Genomic DNA, 23,255 nt, shown 5'->3' with positions numbered 1-23,255 from the left:
GTTAAGATTACGTATGTTTATATTTTATGTGTATATCGGTACATTCCAAAGTTGAAATATAATATTAATGCGTAGTATGTATTTTGGAACAGTGTCAGTACATACATACAGACTTTTATAAAATGCCAGTGGTCAACGTTTCCCAATTTTATTTAAAACACTTTTTGATAGGTACCTAGGTATCGTTAATATGATATACAAAATCGTCACTTTAATTCGTGGCACCAGGTACAGTTAGCATCAAATATATAGTGACGTCCAAAGTGGCCAAATAGATCGTAACACACCTTTGTTACTGTAGAAATAAGGACATGTACCGATATATTTGGTCACTTTGGCCGTCACTATCTATTTGATGCTGACTGTACCTATTGCTGTGTGGTTAGATTACTTGTGACAAACAAGAAGATTCATTATAGTATCAAATTGACACTATATTACTAAATATACGCGTTACACGGTGACTAAAAAGTAACTGCATTCCCGTTGCCAGGGACGTTTTGGGATTATACTGAGCGACTTTTACTAAGGGAGCAACCACTTAATCGCGAAAAAAAAAATTACCCTCCCATAGAAAATGGGCCAGCCAAAATGTATGAAACTGCCAAATTTTTTTTCGTGATTTCATTTATTTTTAGCCACTCTGCAATGAATATTTACGTTATTGACGGGTTCTATTATTGTTTAAAAAAAACGTAATATTTTACATCATTATCATCATGATACTTACATGATATTTACATAAAAACAAATAATCGGAGTTGCTTGTTGCTTTAAAATAAAATGAATAGCCAACTTACTCATAGTCATAGATATGTTGCATAACGCTATCACCATTCTGCCACCCCGTATCAAAAAGGCATAACTCATTATGAAACTAGTATAGAGTTACGACATTTGGTTTAGCGTATAAGTCTACAACAGTCTGTTAATTTCAATAATTATTATTTATTACGTTCAGGAATTACACATTACACAAACCAATTAATCCCATCCTGTTTCTTGTGTTTTATTGTATTGTTGCGGCACCATTTTACCGCACAAGAAGGCATTTTATGTGGCTTTCTGAATTAATAATTTTATATGGGCTGACATGTTATGACACAGAAGGCCGCTGTCGTACTAAAGTTGTCAAATTCCGCCCGGCACAGTCGATTCGTTTTCGGTACAGTCGCCGTGGGGTCATTTTTGAGCTCAAGTCAGTCTTCTATAGTTATTCTAGTTCGTTGTTGATATAAAATGGCCACCTTCGATATTATTTAATAATCAAGTAGTCCAATGAAAATTAGGCTGTCAGACCTTATAACCTTTACCTTATTACCTTTTGTTACATTTTACATTAACGTTCGCATAAACTTTTAACACGGAAGCCGCAAATTGATTGTAAGAAGCATTATAACTCACGCCCATCGAGCATCTTTGTAATTTAACTTAAAATTTCACAAAGTTTCACTCAAGTCGTGAATTTGCGTGCAAACTTTAGGCGCATGTAATATTAGCGAAACGTAAAAGGACGCATATGTGGTTAAAATTTAGTGTGCATACGCCTTTTTTCGTTGGGGTGTTGCTGAATGGAAATGTACTTTAAAACCTCATAAAGGATTTAATATGTGGAAAGTTTAGGAGCTATACTTTATATTTCTACTTCATTTTTAGGCTGACATTGCTTAAATAATTTATTTCAAGAAGCGCTTCTTATAGATTTAGGAATGTAGATTTTTTTTAGCACGGAATAGCCTAAATAACATAAAAAGTCATGAAAAGAGCCGCAGTGGCGGCACTAGATGGAAAACCGCGTCATATTTCTCATTCATTCGTCGAGGAAATGAGGTGAAATTCATTCCATGAAAGGTTTCTTGCCTCCTTTAATGTTATTCATGCTTTATAAGACTATGCGGAATTGAGGTGACTTTTTAATATTGGTGCAGTTAAATGTATTCTGTTAAGAGTATTTCGCGTTTTAATTTTAATTCAGTTTACATTAGTTTATAACGTTTTACCTTGACGTCATCATGGTCCAAATAGTCTGATAAACAGAAAGGTAACTCTTCTTCTTCTTTTAAAAAATCTTCTTATAGGCCAATCAAATTAAAAAAATGAGTTTTGAGGAATTAATTCCCAGCAAGCTGGAAATTATTTTAATACCTTCATTTGGTCCTAAATCCGTCCGTATAATCCGAGCGCGACAAGAATGCTTCCTTTAAGTAAAATGAGCTAGCTTAAAGTTTTAAGGCACTTTATCCAGGGCCTATTAATTTTTAAAACTTATAAAACGCAGTCACGTCATAACACCGAAAAACGTGACTATGCCAAAATTACCAACTTTCCACAACTCCCTAATGTGATAACGATCATTTTAAAAGTTCCCACAGACAATATCTAGCATTCCACAAAGTTCCTAACTCTGGCACTTAGGAGCATGTAAATGTGTATCAAAACGCAATCGCGAGCGCCCGAGTGTAGCGACGTGATATGAAATCAAATTACGATTATCCATGGAGCAGACGGGCGGTCGAAACTTGAATCCGCTATTTCGAGTTTGGCCTAGAAAGTTGAAACACTGAAGGTCTTGTCTTAAGTAAAGCACTGACGTGAATTGATACGAGTACTTATAGCGACAGACGGCCCGATTCGAACTTTAAGATACGTCAGTTAATAGATCTAGAAACGATATGGATTAGATATGCCAGTGTCAAATGTGACGTTTCTACAAACAAAAACGTCACTTTCGACACTGACACATCTAATCCATATCGTTCCTAGATCTATTAATTGACGTATCTTAAAGTTCTAATCGGGCAGATAGACAGCAGCCTGGCGTTGTTACTTGACTATTTTTCTGTCAAAGTTTTTTTTTATATTATTCTACCTTTACACTGTAAGCAACGTAAGCTGGTGACCTTACTTATGTAGTGAGATAGTGATGATGAAAATTGAAAAAGTCACGTGACAATTTCCATACCATACATAATTTAAATTTCAATTGGCGTTTTCAATCTACGATTGTCATCTAGGCATAGAGAATAAAGTAAGAATAGAGAGCTCACTCCATAGGTACTGATCAGTTTTGGTACCAAAACGACTATTATTTTCGTAGTCGACATCTCGCATCAGCATCGAGTAGCGGAATTATCAGCACCGCTACTCGATACTTTCTAGTGTCACGACTCACGAAAATTGTATTAAACAACAATTTACAACTAATATTCGTTTACAAGCAAAAGCAACAATTAACAAGCAAAAGTCGTTGAAAATAGAGTTCCGGTGAAACCGGTTATAACTTATAATATAAGCTGAAAATTGTTGAGCATTAGATTTTTGGACGGTGCTATATCTATCTAGATGTAGACTACGAAAAAAATAGTATTTTTGGTACTGAAACTGAAGTATGGAGTGAGCACTCTATGTATTTTTTTCTCTATGATCTAGGCTAGGCCACCAGATCTACTACTTTATACATTAGTTATAATGAATCTACCTCTCCTTTGACACGAGATTCTGACACGTATCAAACGCCGCGTTTCACCCGCCAGCCTGCCTTGCCCACATCCCCCCCCCCCCCCCCCCCAAGCGCGAACATTAGCTCCAATTCATTCCATTATCATTCGATACTCGTTACACGGCTCTCCCTTTAAACTGTTTACCCTACAAAATTGAAATCGGAGTTTATCTCGGTAACATCTTTCCTTGCCTCGGGTTACTCGGCAGTTCTTGTGCTTTACAAATGTTTGTGGAGATAAAAATGTGGCTTTCTATTCAGTGAAACCCGTAGGGCCACCGCACACTATAGTGTAAATAACATTATTTGCGGTATTTGACACATTATGACTGACGTATATAGAGATGTAACTAACGCAAATCGATTGTCACAGCAAGCGATTACGATTGGATGGCACGTAGACTGAGGTATCGAATTGTGATGTATAATGAATTTTTATTTGAGATTTAAATAAAGCTAGAATTATATGGTTTTCCCGCAAGCTACCGGTCGGTCGGTGTATTTAATACACCGACCGAGTAGGTCGCACCCATTGTCAAAATTGAAACTAACTGGGGATCTATTTTAAAGTTTATTTATGTTATTTCTGTGTCAAATTTGTTGTCTGTTAAGTGACGATAAATATATACATATTTACAGTTAATTATCCACCTTTTCCTTATTTTTATTAAAAGAAAAATGAAAAATTCATATCGATTTACTTAGACGACTACCGATTCATAACGGTGGTATCCGGCCAACCCTAAAATTAAAAAAAACTTCATGTGCCTAATCACCTTTCCATTAGACAAGGGTATTTATTTATTCCATGTGCATAAGGACTCTTTTCTGATGGAAACGTCCTTATACACATGAAGCATAAGGACCCTTCTCTAATGGAAAGCCACAAATGTTATATAAAGAGTAGAAAAATAACTACCAGTTATGCTTAGCACGAGTGAGCCCCGAAATTTATGATAACTGTTTTTGATATTTTATTTAGAGCGTAAAGATAATATTTGTAGTACATAAAATATTTAGATCAATTTAGGTAGTTGAAATAATATTAAGTACATAATCTAAAATACACAAAGTTTGAATAGGTATATACTACAAACGACTGTTATGTCTATATAATCAGATGTTATGTCTAAAATAATACGTAAGGGAGGCAGAATACAAAAAAAAAGAATAATTGGAATTCAATGGTATCGACCGTTCTCCGACCTCATTAAAACTTTGCTGCAGGCTCGACAAAAGTCAACAAAGAACATAAAACTATTGACATAATGTTTGAAACTGTATTTCTTCACAGACACATATAATAAGAAGAGAAGCGAGAGAACGCTGATTTGCATGTGTTTCTGAACGCAACCATATTAAATTTGACAGAATGATTTTATTCGTGTATCTGTCGCAGTCGGATCGTATAATCCGCCGTATTACATTACGGCTAGCCGTTTTCAAAAACAGGGGCGTTTTGAAATGCGGCGGTTTAACGATTAGCCGGATTGAATGCGGCTGAATGAGAATCCGCCGGAATGTATTCGGCGCCATACGTTCTTCAACACGGCTAGCCGTAATGTAATACAGCGAGTCATTAGCCGCCGCTTTGACAGTTTTTAGTTCCCATTTTTAACACCCGTGGCGCTGCCTGACAAACGCTGGGGTGTCCATCAAATCTGGAGTTCGTCGGACTGTTTCTTTTCAAAAAACATTTCTTTCGCAACTTAAATAGACGGAGCCCCGCTTCGCGGGGCTCCTATTTCTGAGCGGTTTGCCCTTTGGGCATCTGAAGCTACCTAATGAACCTAACCTACCTACCTATTGATTTAGTGAGACGTCCGTGAAAACATTACACTTTGGGGAAAAAAGCGTAGGTAGGTAAGTAGGTTAGGTTCGTTAGGTAGCTTCAGATGCCCGAAGGGCAAACCGCCCAGAAATAGGAGCCCCGCTTGCGGGGCTCCGTCTATTTAAGTTGTGAAGGAAATGTTTTGGAAAAGAAACACATGTAGTGCGGTGGGACCATGGTAAAAATAAATTAAATTGCAAACATTGTCAAACTCCGGTTACGTAGGCGACCGAAAGAACTGGTCACTCTACAATCTAAAATAGTAGTACGATGCGGCTAAACGTTGGCCGCCTTATTGAAGAACGTATCACAATGACAATCCGGCTAATCGTCGAACCGCCGCATTTCAAAACGCCCCTGTTATTGATAACGGCTAGCCGTAATGTAATACGGCGGATTATACGATCTGACTACGACATATCCATTCACCGACTCTCTCACTCTCTTCTTTCTCAACAACTCCCACGGTTAACATTCGCTCTGTAATAATTTAAGATTAAAAATACACATTTTTCTTTGATTAAAAGTGACTTTTCATCATCCACCAACACCATGTGAAAGTCGTATGTGAGATCAGCTACACATCGGTAGCTCGTGGCATTTAGGTAGCACTTAAAAGATTAGTGATGAGCACACATCGGTATAGCCGGAGAGCTAGCCACGGAAATAAGTATGCAATTTATAGAGTAACGAAATCCCTCTAGTTAGTATGCCATACTATCATTATTAATTAATCCGGGCGCCTGGCAGCTATATATATAATAGCAAATTATGTATTTAATTCAAATATAACAATGCCAGGCGTTTTATTTGGGGGAAAAGTAGTGCCAAATGATGAAAATACACAATCACTTGTGCGCCTGCAGGAAGATCACGAGCAAATTGCACCTGACTCACAATCTATGCGTAAAGCAATTGTGAGTACTTCCTGCAGGCGCACAAGTGATTGTGTATTTTTATCACCTGCCACTACTTCTCCCACACATAAATCGCCTGGCATTGTTATATTTGAATTAACTACATAATTAGCTATTATATCACACCAAACACAGAGCTCTATAAATTGCACACCTTCAATTGATTTTACAACCACTTTGTTGCCCATCCACTACCACACCCACCGCTAGACAGCTGCCAGGCGCCCGGATTAATTAATAATGATAGTATGGCATACTAACTAGAGGGATTTCGTTACTCTATAAATTGCATACCTATTTCCGTGGCTAGCTCTTAGACTAGTAACTCGTGGCACTTGCCAGTTTCTAACATACTAGTGACGTGACAATTTTCTTCCTATACGAGTCGAGAAAAAGAAACCACAAAAAAAAGGAATTAATTAAACTAATCTTTTAAGTGCTACCTAAATGCCACGAGTTACCGATGTGTAACTCAGATCACCAATCACCAAAACGACCGTCAAGGATCCAAACCTGTTCAAAACCTATTACCTGTACCAATACGAACTATTAAATCTGAATCGGGCTGCAGTCTTGATGTGACCTTTCAAAATGTTACATACTCATAAGTGACTCTCCTCGGGAAAAGGTACCTTATGACGGCTGGCGCTTACGTCGCATAGCACCGCAATAGTATTAAACCGGCGTTATAATAGCTTAAGCGCCAACCGCCATAAGGTACCTTTACCCGTGGGACGTCACATATAGTGTTATAACTCTAAAGACTTGATAATTTACCAAAAGTAATAATATCATACTGTTACTCGATAAAATATCAAACATACCAATACCAATACAATTTACCATCTCAGGCAAAACCGGCAGCGTATACATTAATAAAAATTTGTTAAACAACTAGAACGTATTAATTTAAACTTCCCAAATTCGTAGTAAATTAATAATTTACCGATTCTTTTGCGTCGCCGTGAACGATAAAAGTTTTAATAAAAATGTTGAGGTTTGTAACTGAGTCAATTTCGCGAGGCCTAACTTCATAACGAGTTCTGCTGCCGAGGCCTACTGAGACAGTATCTGAGACACTTGTTTGAATACAAAATATTTTTGAACACGGCATTCGAGTTTTTGTGACAGTTTGTTGTGTGTCATTATAATTTTTGTGGCTTTTTACTTACTCGTATGTGAATTGATGAATTTTCCTTGTTTGTATACAAAACTAACAATTTTTGAAAATAATATTCGACTTTTGTATGAAAGCTTGTGACATTTAAATTTTTGTGACTTTTATGTGAATTTAACAATTCTCTTTGTTTAAATACAAATTAAACAATAATTTTGAAAGTGATATTCGACTTTGGCAAGTTGTAACATTTTGTCATTTATGTGACTTTGTATGTGAATTAAACAATTTTCTGTGTTTGAATACAAAATAAGATTTGTAAAACTTTAATGGTGCATTACTTTTTTATGGCTTGTGACATTAAAATTGCTTAGTGTGTGAATTGAACAATTCCTTTTGAATACAAAGCAAACAACAGTCTTGAAAGTGTGTGAGATTGCAATTTTGGTGATTCATAAACCAAGTCAAATCTATCAAGTCTTTGTTAATAGTTTGTCCCTATTCGGCATTTTGCAATTTGTGTTCGTTAGAAAGAGACCAAATATAACAAGAGAAAATTCTAACCTAGTGACTAGATTGCATTGCTGGTATGAGTGTATTATTTTGGCAAATTACATAATTTGGCCGTAAGCCAAATAAGCCAGCAATGACAAAGCTGTCAGTAATATCCCAATTTAGAAACTTTTGTTCTCTTGTGCTGGATCTATTCCATATTAGTCTACTCTGCATTTATTGAGCTTTTTTGTAAGAAATTACCGATAAAACATTTGCTTTTATATCCAATTAAAAGATGACTCACGTTTGACCGGGCCGTGTTCGGGCCGGAGCTTCCAGCGCGTACTTTTCTATGACACGACAGGTGATCACGTGATGCTTTCCATAGAAAACGATGCCCCGGAAGCTCCGGCCCGGACACAGCCCGGTCTCACGTGAGTCATCCTTAAACAAACAAGCATATTAAATAAACTTTGTCATCACTAAGCTTGTAAATTTTCACACATTTCTGAGAATGAGTAAAAACATAAAGCATTATGCTTTTATTTTTATACAATTTTGATGTAAAGTTTAAAACGTAAAATTAAATGACGTTCAACCAAACAAGCTTCATATTTATGATCAGAGAATAAAACCAGTGGTATTATACAATTATACATATTAATTCACATAAATAATTCTGTCTTATCGTCGAGTAGTTTGAACCATATCAATTATATGAAGCAGCTCAGATATCATCAAATACCAATTGCTGTTCGCCCGTTTGACACCCAGTACGCTCTAGATTGAATCAGAGACACTTCAGATCATAGATTACCTGTAATAAATGGCGCATTGCAAATATTTACATAATTATACTCATGAAGGCTTATTCGAACGACGAAGCTTTTACATCAAAATTATAATTAAATGATGTCGTTGTTTCATTCGTGCGTCCTCCCTCCTCGCTCTCTCCAATATATGTACGGATAGATACGAGCGAAACCCTTAATATTTTTAATTTTGCGAAAGTTCATATTTTATTTTTTATCTTTTATTGGTCTCGTTGTTTGTAATTCACAAGAAAGCCGTCTTCATCTGCTGATGCTACTACGAAACTAACGTGTGATGTGACCTGCGTATACTTATTAGCTCCTTCAGTTTTATAGGAGTTACAAACGAAGACATCTTACATAGTAATCTGGGGACCTAATCAAGATCGTTTGCATAAAACGAAATAAAATGCTTTTGTTTCTATCATTCTTCCATATTAGTTCGATAGAAACAGATAGCGTTTCGATTCGTTTCTCTGCGAACAATTGTCAACTTTGTTAGACCCCCTGGTTTTGGCTTGGTTTGGCTTCTTGTTGTAAAATGAAGTGAGCGGATGCGCTCTCACAATTCTCACATTAATTAAATTAGAGCGCCAATGTCTAGTGACTGCGAGTTACATGCTCTATCTACTAAGTAATCTGTGTTTCAACCACACCATAGTCCTGAAGTTAATAGTATTACTCCACTTTGTTACAGGAGCTTCGTACCGGGGCCGACCGCAACGGAAATTTGACCGCAAACGTAGACAAGTGAGGAATGTATCTGCTCCGATCTGGGATTGTATCCTGACGTAAATGCGATAGAAACAATTGAAAATTGTATCCTGATGTAAATGCCAGAGAAACAATTGAAAAAGTGTAAGGGAAGGCGAAATGCTGTAAAATAAGATTCATTCATGTGTAAATACAAAACTTGACTAGTGAATGTAAAATATATTATTAATAGTAAAATAATGTTGAATAATGAAGTTAAACTCGAAAGTGAATTAATGATTTGTGTTAAGTGATGTTTGGTGATGAAAAATAAAATGACTGGTGAACTAAAGTGATGAAATAATAATGAAATAGAGAAGCAGTGAACAAGATGGCGACCGTCGGGCAAATCGTCGCCACCTGCGTTGTTTTGCTGTTCATTGGTAAGTTTGTAATATTAAATAAGGTATTTTGTTTATTACAAAACACGTACGCGAGGTGTTTAAAATTACCTTGACACGCCCTTATTCTCTTAGCGATAAAGTCGCGTCAAGATCATTTTGAATACCTGGCCCTCTTAGCAACTTCTGCTGCTGACTGTACAAGTGTACAATCAACTGCAAGTATTATCCTTAAGTAGAGTCTGGCTACTGGTCTGGCTACTGAAATATTACACAAATTTTTGGCGGGAAATTCAAAAAATCTTACTGGTCACACTTTGTGTAGTAGGAATTGTAGTTTTGATACTAGAAAATATTTTTGATTTTTTGTGCACACGTAAGGTACCTAAGGATATAAGTTAAATATACGTTGACGTGCACTCAAACTCAGCTCACATAATTTCTACCACTATGTAACGTACAGTCAACGATAAACACATATGTTAACACTTTCTCACCATATACCATTGTAACAAGGCGAAAAATTAAATGTGGTGTAAATAAGACCTAGCTCGATAATACCGTAATATGCATCCATCACCAAAAAAATACATAAGTACTATGCCAAATATGCTAAATGGTAAGTATCAAAACATTTATAGAGCACCAACCTCCTGATTTGTTTACATTTGTTTAGGAGTTGTAAACATTGCAGTTTTTCGATAGATAACGCTACACGTCGACTTCGTACATTGTCGTAATTATTTACGAGCTAAAATAATAGTTTGCGAAGCTCACTCAGTATAGACATTATTAATATTATTTACAATAAACCCCTTATAAACCGCAAACAATTTGAATGAATGACATAAATTGACAACTGAAGTTTAGCTTTTTTTTTAAATCATAGACAATTGGTGATACAACAACGAAATATCTGTCAACATTTTTTGGCTAGCCAGACTCTAGTTATAATACAAATTATTTTCTTGAACCCTCTTTAAAAAATATTCAATTTATTTGTTAACGAGTGTACCCATATTTTATGATAAAATAATTGTTATATTTCTTTTGGTAATTGTAGGTAATATACAATCTCAATGGCAAAACCTTCATTTGAAATAAATGCAGGCGTAGAGTCTGTGCGGAAAGAGAAGAGTCGTGGAATGTATGCGCTCCCTTACATTTCACGACTGTTACAACAATTTAATTTGCGTCAATTCACCATACAAGTTATTCGACAAATCGGAACAAAAGTAAGTTCATTTGTGTGTCTATTAATCTAGATTCGGGGTATAAAATCAATGAAATCAAAAGAAAATAAATGGTTATTTTACTGCCATAAGTTAATTTAATTATTATAAAAACATAAAGCCGACTACTATTATTGAACTTCATTATTTTATGACGTGGGTACTTGTGATGCAAATTTGCAACATGAATACAATCCTTAATTTATTCTGTTGTCATTCTCTTCATACAGAATCCGAATTTGCTAGCGAGAGAATATCCCCATTCATGTTTATATTATCTAGCTTTCTACTTAATAAGGTCGTCTATGGTGGAAAGAGTTCAGCCTGTTCATACGAGCTAAAACGAGCGATTTTTATATACACATTCATGCAATTTTTCAGGGAAGGAAAAAATTAAGGGTTAATAATTTTGTTGAAATTTGTTTTAATTTTAAATTTTATAGTTTCATTTTATTTATCGTTTCTGTTAATATCTACATTGTATTATTGAAAATATTCTCAATACTTAGGTATATTTATAAAGAAAGGAGAAAAAATGGCCGTGTCTAACTGTCACTTATTTTTGTTGACGCACCAAAATGTATTTTTTCACATATATTATAAAAAAAAAAACACTAAAAAACGAAAAACATGAAGCGTCTTACACGTTTTCATTCATTTGTGTTTTGCTCTCTTCCCAGAATATTTATTTTTACTTTATTAGGAACACTAAACAGATATCGTACAAAATCATTGGGTAACATACAATTGCACATTATGGCATAAATCTAGCACCATATCCAAAACAAGTGTACACAACATGTTTTACAATAAAATTAAGCGGAAATATTACAAACTAATTAACACCATTATTACAGCTATAGTGAAAATATCAGAGGGGAAATAACTCCTTCTTCCTTCTTCCTCGCGTTATCCCGGCATTTTGCCACGGCTCATGGGAGCCTGGGGTCCGCTTAACAACTAATCCCAAGAATTGACGAAGGCACTAGTTTTTACGAAAGCGACTGCCATCTGACCTTTCAACCCAGAGGGGAAACTAAGCCTTATAGGGATTAGTCCGGTTTCCTCACGATGTTTTCCTTCACCGAAAAGCAACTGGTAAATATCAATGATAAGAGGGGAAATAACTATCGAAATATTACAATATAACGAGTAACGAACTTTATAAAGATTATTAAACATCACAAATGAAACAAACTTAGAGGATTAAGGCAGATGTCATCAGTTATAGTTCGTTTTTTTTAGCATTAGAAAGAACTTCAAAGAAGGTAAGCGATCTTGACATGTCTTTTAATTGAAAACCGCTTTTAAAAAACCGGGCAAGTGCGAGTCGGACTCGCGCACGAAGGGTTCCGTACCATAATGCAAAAAAAAAAAGCAAAAAAAAAACTGTCACCCATCCAAGTACTGACCACTCCCGACGTTGCTTAACTTTGGTCAAAAATCACGTTTGTTGTATGGGAGCCCCATTTAAATCTTTATTTTATTCTGTTTTTAGTATTTGATGTTATAGCGGCAACAGAAATACATCATCTGTGAAAATTTCAACTGTCTAGCTATCACGGTTCGTGAGATACAGCCTGGTGACAGACAGACGGACGGACGGACGGACGGACGGACGGCCGGACGGACGGACGGACAGCGAAGTCTTAGTAATAGGGTCCCGTTTTACCCTTTGGGTACGGAACCCTAAAAATCAGTAACTATTACTTATGAAAGCAGAAGAATATAAATGATCGTATTAGATTCATAATTGTTGCATATTTGCCGTAACTTATTTTTAAAATGTGTTTTTCAATTAAAAGACACATCAAGATTGTTTACCTTATTTCTAATGCTAAAAAAACGAACTATAGTGGGAGAAGAGGATGCGAATATGACATTTTATCCTAATGAAAAAACAACAAATGCCAATGTTGAGCGCTTTATTACGACACCAGCCGGCCTAGCCAAGGTTACAATCGCTATCGCTTCGACAACGAAAAGCATTATGATTGTCTCTCTATCACTCTTCCATATTAGTGTGACAGTGACAGTTGCGTTTCGATCGCTACGGAGCGTAAGCGATTGGCATCTTGGCTACGCGGCCAGGCGTGGCTCACTTCGCGATTTCGTCGCGTCTCTACAAGTACATGCGGCCCACACCAATTTTGTCATAGTAGTTGCCGCGCAACGCTATGGAACGGACGCCGGCTCGCGCTTGCGCCACCTAGCGGTCTTATCTGTCGTATTAGACGCGTTTTGTTAGATAGTGAACCTTCTGTACCTAGTCAAACCTCGTATTATTAGTTATTCTGTGACGACACTAACGGCCCGATTCGAACTTTAAGATACGTCAGTTACTAGATCTAAAAACGATATGGATTAGATATGTCAGTGTCAAGACGAATCTTAAAGTTCGAATCGGGCAGTTTGAAAAAAATGCGAATCTCTTCGGCAAAACAGGCTGACCGCCCGTCCCGTGAAACGATTTTATGGCCATAGTTTATACGGCATCGTAAACATTGTCTTTATTCGGTCACATTTTCTAAAACGTATGGACTATTTCATTTTGTCGGGTTTATTGTCACTTAGCTAATGGGGTCACACACATGCTAAGTCGATGGAATATTGGCTCAAATTCATTCTTATACATGTGTGTTGTATTGTAAGAAGATTTCATTATTCGTCTTAGGTACATATTATCAAAAAGAATAGATAGTATAGAGGGGTCCTGTCGTTGTAAATTTTGTAGTCACTGTAAATTTACTGCCATCTATCGACACACGACTAAAACTCAAAATGAAAACGTATAAAGTTACCAAAAAATGTATATATAATGGATAAATGATTTTATTATTTTTATATCATTTTGATCCATGTTCATTCACTGATATCTATGTGTTAAAATTGTTAAATATGAAACGGTGTCGTCACGCCATCTAGCCGAGGATAGGCTAAAGGTGTGTGCGCCATCTATTCGAGAATGACTTTTACTTGAATTCCGAGGCACGTTTTTTCCTTAGACTTTATTCGTCTTATACGAAGTTACATATGTCTTTGATATTATTATTTAGAAAAATAAAGATAGGATAATTTTTTTAAGAGTATGTTAGTTTATGCACACTCAATCGGCGGGGCATTATTCTTTGTATACCGGCTCGATTCGGAAAATGAATTAGATTTCTACTAGACTTCAACAAGTTATGATACGAATAATTTAAAGATATTTGTAAGATAGATATGTCAAATTTGACGTTTCCGCGATTCTGGAGGTCCTCTTGAACGATTTCGACAAGTTATGACTTAGATATCCAAGTCACATCCAGTCGATATCTAATGTAGATCTAGTTGATCTCTAAATCGTCTCAAGATCTTGTGATTATCTCGAAATCCGAATAGGCCTGTTCGAAATGAAAAGTAGAGTGTTTAACTCGCGTGAAAGGGGTCATTTCGTCCCTTGGTTAACAATCTACTAGATAGATTATTTTGATAGGCCCGTGATAACAATGAAAACGAGAAAGAAACAAATTTTCATTAGAACAGGAAAACGATTTAACGTTGTTATTGCAAAATTACCTAATTTATTTGATGTTTTTAGGGTTCCGTACCCAAAGGGTAAAACGGGAACCTATTACTAAGACTTCGCTGTCCGTCCGTCCGTCCGTCCGTCCGTCCGTCTGTCACCAGGCTGTATCTCACGAACCGTGATAGCTAGACAGTTGAAATTTTCACAGATGATGTATTTCTGTTGCCGCTATAACAACAAATACTAAAAACAGAATAAAATAAAGATTTAAATGGGGCTCCCATACAACAAACGTGATTTTTGACCAAAGTTAAGCAACGTCGGGAGTGGTCAGTATTTGGATGGGTGACCGTTTTTTTTTTTTGCTTTTTTTTGTTTTTTTTTTTTGCATTATGGTACGGAACTTTTCGTGCGCGAGTCCGACTCGCACTTGCCCGGTTTTTATAAGACCTTCCTTCCCCAGATTTTTGTTTAAGCTTCAATTAATTTCATACAGATATATATTATTGGTCTTCATGTACCTACTTATTTATAATCTTCTTAAAATATAGGATTATAGGTACGTTTCTGTTAGGCTGAATTTCGTTTACTTCTCTCTTCTTCTTCTTTGTCGGATATTCTCGCCAGAGAAGTAGTGGTCATTGAGGTAGTTGCACGGCCTTTTTCGTTGTTTCCCGCCATGCTTCTCTATTTATTGCATTCCGCACGCACAGATTTAAAGGTGACCCGGTTAGAGCTTTAACACATTCAATACCACTAAGTGCTACGGGTTACGCTCGTAGCGCGTAGCCACGGTTTCGTCGTATGTAGCGCGTAGTCGCTACGAACAGTGTACCCGACAGTCGGGTTCTTGGTGTTGAATGTGTTAACTTGGTCGGTCCATAGCATTTAAGGCCGCAATCGCAATTCGTTTACTTAAAAAGCGATAAATAACATAATTAATAGTTTTTAGTAGGACATTATGCTACGAAAGCATTTTAATTTTTTAATGTAATAGGTGGCAAACGAGCAGACGAATCGCCTGATGGTAAGCGATTACCGTCGACCATGGACACCCGTAACACGAGGGGGGTTTTAATTTTTATTTAGGTATCTGTTTTATTTGTGCTGACTATTGTTATCTGTGAATAATAAAATTGTTTCATGATTAAATGATATATGATTTCAAAACGACCTATTTTATCTCAGACTACCATATTCTATTTATACGTTGTTTCTTTGTTTATAATTTAATATTTTAGCCCTAAATATGACACTATTAACTTCTAAGAAGCTGTTCTATTAAGAGTTCGTTAAAAGTGAAACTAAGTACCTGCCTAGCTTTATTTTCTTTATCTGAAGTGAAAACTGGAGCGTCGAGAGTAATTATAAAAGGAATTAACTTTTTACGAAGTACCTAATTGGAAGTAATGCTTCTAATTACGATCGTTTAGAGTCGTAAAAAGTAAATTTCATCTATGCAGACTTATGTCCAAACAATTAAATAAAAATACATAATGAAAATAAATCCTAGTTGATACCTACTTAAAAAAATAATATAACATTCAATGATGCTTATTATTGGTAATTTTATATTATTTCCTAGCATATTTGGGAAACGCTTTAACCTAAAAATAATAATTACCAGCCTGTGTTACTAACCGACCTCGTTCATTAATATCTCACTCGGCCGGCAATATATTATAATATTTACCGGCATTTGTAAGAATACATATGCAATTCATATTTATACATTTACGGTATTCGTATAAATACGTTATCCACTATTCCTACAGATGGAGTGCCCAATTGTTTTCCATCGTATTTTCTCGGAAACATTCGTATTTGTCATGCTACTTCAGTCAACCTCAATACTTTTTGTACCGAGACTGACTGAAATAGCAAGACACGTTAGTACGTTCCCGTGAAAAAACGATGGAAAATAATTATGTACTACATCAGTTTGAAATATAGCTTGTTACACAAACAAATGAGCATCGTAAAGAGTATTATTCCTCGGATCTTACACAGTTCTCTCAATAAAGCTCGGTTGTTAAAAAAAACGTATAAGAATTGGGTCGATAACAGGCGCCGCGAGCAATTACGAAGGAGATTTTATCACAAAAGGCTACAATTTATCGCGGTGTTTTCCTTAATGGACCCGTAATGCAGCTAATCTGATTATTCGAGTTTATAAGACGTGACAGTGTTTTAGATTGCGGTATCTTAATGTAAATCTGATAACGTTATGATGTGAGAAAAAATGGCGAGGAATAATTTACGTCGAAACAGGAAAAAGGTATCTGGGTCGTACGTATACTGGGTTAGCCCTGTAACACGAGCAAATAATATAAAGATAATATTGTACTCCTCAAATGATAAAACTTTTGTTCAACAACTTTAAAAAAACATGAAATCTTTAGACTTCTTATGTTTCATACTCATTAACTGTTATATTGAATAGTCTTAATTATAAGCTCTATATGTTTTGTCTTTATTTATGTACCTATATAATATTATATGTAATACAGGGTTACTTTTTTACCGGTACAATAAATTTTACCACATCATTGGTATCGATAATAGATCACATTGCACAAATAATTTTTTTTTTTTTATTTCGCATCAATTAATTTATCCTTCACCAATTTAGTAACTTCTGGTTGCACTAATTACAAGGTGTCAACGGTATGAGGTAAAAGGGGCGGGGCGGGGCGAGCGGCCGGCGGCGCACGATTTGACAACTGTTGGAGACTAAGAACGCAACCTCATTAGATAGGTTTTATTTTTCTGTTCTTACTGACATGTGTTGTCACGTCACTTCTTGATTTCCTTCAAAAATACGTTTGTGTTATTTGTTCCCGTTTTATTTAACTCTCACTTATCTTACAAATAACCATCAACAACAAAGCATCCGGGAAACTGCGAATGCAAAGTGCAACCCTTTGACCGATAAGACAGTGCGTTTGACGAAATTAAACGTGAAAATTACTTGGAAAGAATCGAAACGTACAAAAACGGGCACGGCTTTGTTTACAAAACCACGGACAACATTTTTAACATTTACTTAAGTATGTGAATTAGTACGAGAAATGGACTCCATTAATTAGGTATGTAGGGTACATTTCAATCATTGTACATAGTTGATTCCAATTTTTTAAATACGCCTCAATGAAAAATGTTGCAGACTTACTTCGTAATTTTATCAGATTTCGAGACCTTTTGTCATACTTCACACAAAGCAACATCTTCATTTTGACGGTCCTAAGCCCGTGCAAGTATGAAGGAAGAATTGGGATCAAGTAGTATTTTTTTATGTCAATACGTGTGCCGCCGCCGCTCGCTAAATCGCGCGCGATGACGTAAACAAACAGTTGCCAGTTCGTGCGTTTGCTAATTGATGCGTAAGGCATCCACATTTTCTAGTACTTTAGCGGATAAGTTCGGGCATTGGTATTTTTGTTTTTTTGTTCCCAAATAGTAGTAACAAAGAATGCTGGTATTTTTTATTATTGGCAACAATTACGTATGTTGATTTATTGTACTGGTAAAAAAGTAACCCTGTATAAGTATGTATATTTACATGTATGTATGTATGGTTTGTTATTTCCTATATGACGTATATTTGTTGTTATTGTTAAAGTAGCACCGCCCACAATCTCTCTGCTTTGCCTAGAGAATGCCTTATGACATTAAGTCCGCCTTTTGTACTGTAAGGTTTTCTTTTGTGCAATAAAGGTTAAATAAATAAATAATTTTATCTTAAACCAAAGAATCGTGTATCTGAACATTATGCTTTAAATAACATTATTATAATAAAATTGTAACAATTAACTTCTCAAGTGTTCCAATGTTTGCGAAGGATTTGTTATTTTACCGGGTTACACTGCGAAGACGACCATAGGGCCATGAGCTTCCAGACTGGTTGAAATTATTTGAAAAAATAATGTGAATATGACCTCGGTTCATCCCGTATGTACGCCTACACTTGTTTAAATATCGCTCAACTACCATGGTCTATTTTCTGAGAAAGCGTTCCATTCGCCCTGTTATATTTCCGTATCAATACCGCACTATTTAATATTGATTTAGCGGCGGCAATTCCATTAAAGGCAGCTACATATCCATCAATCAAACCCTCGGTTGATACACACGGAACCTAAAATAGTTATTTGTTTTACAAGGGGGCAAAGTTGTTGTTTAACCGCTCGTGCTAATATTGATACCCGAGCAAGCGAAATATCCCAAAGTTGAACCCCGAGCGTAGCGAGTGGTTCGAAAATGGAATCTTGAGCGTTGCTAGGGTTCCAAAGCACGAGGGTTAAACAAAATTTGCCCCTGAGTGAAACACATAATTTTTCACCACACCAACCCGAAGCACATATTAAATGTAAAATATCAAACAAAATCAAACTAAATCAAATCTAAATGAATGTTATTAAATATTTATCATCCAAAATCATCATTTAAAAGTCAATTCTACCAGCAAACATAAAACAATAACTCAAAATTTGTATTTGATTACTTTGCCTCACATGTGAATAAAATGCAACTTTGCTATCAGTTTTTGAAGTGCAAAGTAAGCCTTTCCGAGCTGGTGTGGTGAAAAATATTTTGGTAAAGTATTGAGTCCAAGGCGGTTTTTGACTAATATAAATACCTATACGACGGAGCATGTATAAGACCAGTCGCGGTCACATCTAAGTAAGCTGGAATACTCTGCTCCCGTACAAATTTCGCATGAAATGAAAATGAAATGAAATGAAACGAAACGAAACGAAATGAAATGAAATTTATTAATGTATGTTTGGAATGGGTTACTTAAGCTTAAATTACGTGGGACCGCAACAGCTGGTTTCGGTTAAATACATTCACGTTTGCGACTTGTACTCACGTGACATCTTTTAGATATCACCAAGATACGATAACGATGTTTAAGATCTAACCTGTCAAATTTGACATTTGCGCGATTCTGGAGATACTGTTGAACGATTTCCACAGGATATGACTTAGAGATCCAATTCACATCTAATAGATATCTTACTCTATCTAATGTAAAAGTGACATTGGTTGCCCGAATTGCACTGCAAAAGAGAACTAGTTGATATCTAAACTATAACGTATCTAGAATGGATCTAGTACGTGTCGTCTCTTGTGAATATCTTGAAGTTCGAATACGGCAGTAAGTAGATAGACTTCTTTTTGACTTAGACGGTCTGGGTCTCACAATTGTGTGGTTAAAGGTTTGGCTCTGTGTGAATTTTTTGTATTGTACCCTGCAAGAAAAAAAATAGTGTCGTTCTCCTAAACAAGATATGTTATTAGAAGCTTTATTTCATTATATGAGATTTTACTAAAGAACTACTACTACGCATTGTCTGAAACTCATGACCTAATCTTGCCCGAAAAGAAAATCATTTATTAATATGTGACGTAAAGGCCTTTACAATGACCCTTAGCAATTATATCAAGTGTATTTCTTTTGCACAAGTAAATTAAATTACAAAGGGTGCCCGCAATTTTATTCGGAAAGGTCAAAGCTGGTACGTGCAAAACGTACTTTTACGGCGGTCTAATTTTATTTAACGTACCGAGAAACATCTTTTATTTGGGAATAGTTAGTGCAGACGAGAATGTTTGATGGTAGGAGAATTGGTGGCGTGAATTTGTTTCTATTGGAGTCAAGTGGAGAAAGTGCGTCTGTTTTTGATTTAACCTTTATTTATTTAGAATTTTATGTTCGTGAAACAATGATGATTTTATATTTAAAATCTACTCTATGTCCTTTTCGGGCCTCAAACTATCTCCACACCAAATTTCATCTAGAAATTGGTTCAGCAGTTTAAAAGTGAAAAGATAACAAGTAGAAAGACAGAGTTATTTTCTATCCAACGTGGTAACGCGGCAAGTGTGATGGGCACCTTTGCACCCGGTACAGCTCGTGAAGGTCTTTTTGAATAGTGTATTTGTAGTTTATTGATTAATTTAGATACTTTAATTTTTTTGGGATTGTTTATACCATTAACTACGTTATTTCTACGCTTAAGAGCGCTATTACATTTCGGCGTTGAGCGAGTTTAGGTATTTTACGCGCTGCGGCAGGCCGTGCGAGCTCAGTACGCCGATCCCTTCTACCACACTCGCACTACAATGATGGATTAAACATTCTTGATCCTTCGCGAAGCATATTGAAATCAAACATAACAACACTAACTGTACTTAACTTTTAAAGTTCTAAAACTGTTATTTGGTAAGTACGAAAATACTAAATGCAGTGCAAATGTACATAGGGGCTGTTCATAAATTACGTCATCTATTTATGACGATTTTTGACCCCCACTCCCCCCCCCCCCCTCAAATCATCCAAAAATCAAGCTTCGGATGAATCTGTTTCCTCCTACGTCATGTTACCATCATCCGATGTCCAGACCCCCCCCCCCCCCACTCCTCCCATTTGAAACGACGTAATTTATGAATAGCCCCATACTTGTACTTATGAAGGTATATTACTCGAAGGAAATTATAGGTACCTACTCGCTTATTTACATGTTTCGTCATTGCATTTGGTACCTATAGGTTGTCAAGTTTGTATCAACGAGGGTTTAAAAACGAACTGGTACTGAGGATCTGATGATGATTAAGGTGGTCACGGATACCAATCAACCATGTAGTAACATGATTAGGCTCGTTTGATTCGTCTCAACAAGATCTTTGACACTGAAGATACACAGGGTCTGATGATGGAGCTGGAAGGTGTCCACGGGTACCAGTCTATCATGTAACTAAACAACTTCGTGTTTGGGCTCGTTTGATTCGTCTCAACAAGATCTTTGACACAAGACAGTACTCAGGGTCTGATGATGGAGCTGGAAGGTACCATTACCAATCAACCATGCAACTAAACCACATCGTGTTTAGGATCGTTTGATTCGTCTCAACAAGATCTTTGACACTAGGTGATACTCAGAGTCTGATGATGGAGCTGGAAGGTGGTCACCGGTACCAATCAACCATGCAACTAAACCATTTCGTGTTTAGGCACGTTTTATTCATCTCAACAAGATCTTTGACACAAGGTAGTACTCAGGGTCTGATGATGGAGCGCGAAGGTGGCGACGGGTACCTGTCTATCATCATCAGCTCCATCATCAGACCCTGAGTAGTATCTTGTGTCAAACATCTTATTGCGACGAATCAAACGAGCCCAAACACGAAGTGGTTCAGTTACATGGTAGACTGGTACCCATGGCCACAGTCCAGCTCCATCATCAGACCCTGAGTACTAACTTGTGTCAAAGATCTTGTTGCGACGAATCGAACGAAGCCAAACACGAAGTGGTTTAGTTGCATGGTTGATTGGTACCGGTGACCACCTTCCGGATCCATCATCAGACCCTCAGTACTACCTTGTGTCAAAGATCTTGTTGCGACAAATCAAACGAGCCCAAACACGAAGTGGTTCAGTTACATGGTAGACTGGTACCCGTGGCCACAGTCCAGCTCCATCATCAGACCCTGAGTACTAACTTGTGTCAAAGATCTTGTTGAGACGAATCAAACGAGCCTAAACACGAAGTGGTTTAGTTGCATGGTTGATTGGTACCGGTGACCACCTTCCGGCTCCAACATCAGACCCTGAGTACTATCTTGTGTCAAAGATCTTATAGAAACGAATAAAACGAGCCTACACACGAAGTGGTTTAGTGGCATGGTTGATTGGTACCGGTGACCACCTGCCGGCTCCATCATCAGACCCTGAGTACTATCTTGTGTCAAAGATCTTGTTGAGACGAATCAAACGAGCCTAAACACGAAGTGGCTTAGTTGCATGGTTGATTGGTACCGGTGACCACCTTCCGGCTCCATCATCAGACCCTGAGTATTATCTTGTGCCAAAGATCTTGTTGAGACGAATCAAACGAGCCCAAACACGAAGTGGTTTAGTTGCATGGTTGATTGGTACCGGTGACCACCTTCCGGCTCCATCATCAGACCCTGAGTACTATCTTAAGTCAAAGATCTTGTTGAGACGAATAAAACGAGCCTAAACACGAAGTGGTTTAGTTGCATTGTTGATTGGTACTGGTGACCACCTTCCGGCTCCATCATCAGACCCTGAGTACTATCTTAAGTCAAAGATCTTGTTGAGCCGAATCAAACGAGCCCAAACACGAAGTGGTTTAGTTGCATGGTTGATTGGTACCGGTGACCACCTTCCGGCTCCATCATCAGACCCTGAGTACTATCTTGTGTCAAAGATCTTGTTGAGATGAATAAAACGAGCCTAAACACGAAGTGGTTTAGTTGCATGGTTGATTGATACCGGTGACCACCTTCCGGCTCCATCATCAGACCCTGAGTCAAACTATCTTGAGTCAAATAAATACATATATAGAATGTCAGGTCGTTTCAAATATTTTTAATCCTGTCCGGTAGTTTATTAAACTGTACCATTATAAATTATAATACTATAAAAACGGTGCTAGGATCAAAGTCTCTCGTTGCGGTTTACACGCACACAGTATAGCGTTTTACACGGCGCCCGCCGCACACAATGATAAAAAACCTCGTCGTCGCCGTTGAAAATGTGCGGAGTCGACCGACACACGTCCTGCCTCTACAAGCTCTGCCGCGGCACTGAGCTGGCGCAGCGCGCGTCATCGGTAATATAGAGTAGTTTTTAAAAAATTGCCAAAAAATTATAGTAGAATTTCATAAACACTAATGTATACCAACAGTATAAGCAAACGTTGCAGATTGCTTGAGTATGA

The 23,255-nt window shown here is 36.9% G+C and overlaps 1 protein-coding gene across 1 annotated transcript in view; it reads left to right on the top strand.

Annotated features, from left to right (window-relative positions):
• Positions 1–9,604: 9,604 nt before the first annotated feature.
• Positions 9,605–23,255, top strand: part of LOC134801762 (uncharacterized) — a 95,433-nt gene continuing 81,782 nt past the window's right edge. The window contains exon 1 of the mRNA XM_063774361.1: positions 9,605–9,807. Coding sequence (XP_063630431.1) covers positions 9,756–9,807 — 52 coding nt within the window. The 5' untranslated portion in view covers positions 9,605–9,755. The remainder of the gene's footprint in view (positions 9,808–23,255) is intronic.

This window comes from Cydia splendana, chromosome 2, assembly GCF_910591565.1.
Source record: "Cydia splendana chromosome 2, ilCydSple1.2, whole genome shotgun sequence".
In the NCBI taxonomy this organism is placed as follows: Eukaryota; Metazoa; Arthropoda; class Insecta; order Lepidoptera; family Tortricidae; genus Cydia; species Cydia splendana.
This window is presented reverse-complemented; position numbering and strand designations above follow the sequence as displayed.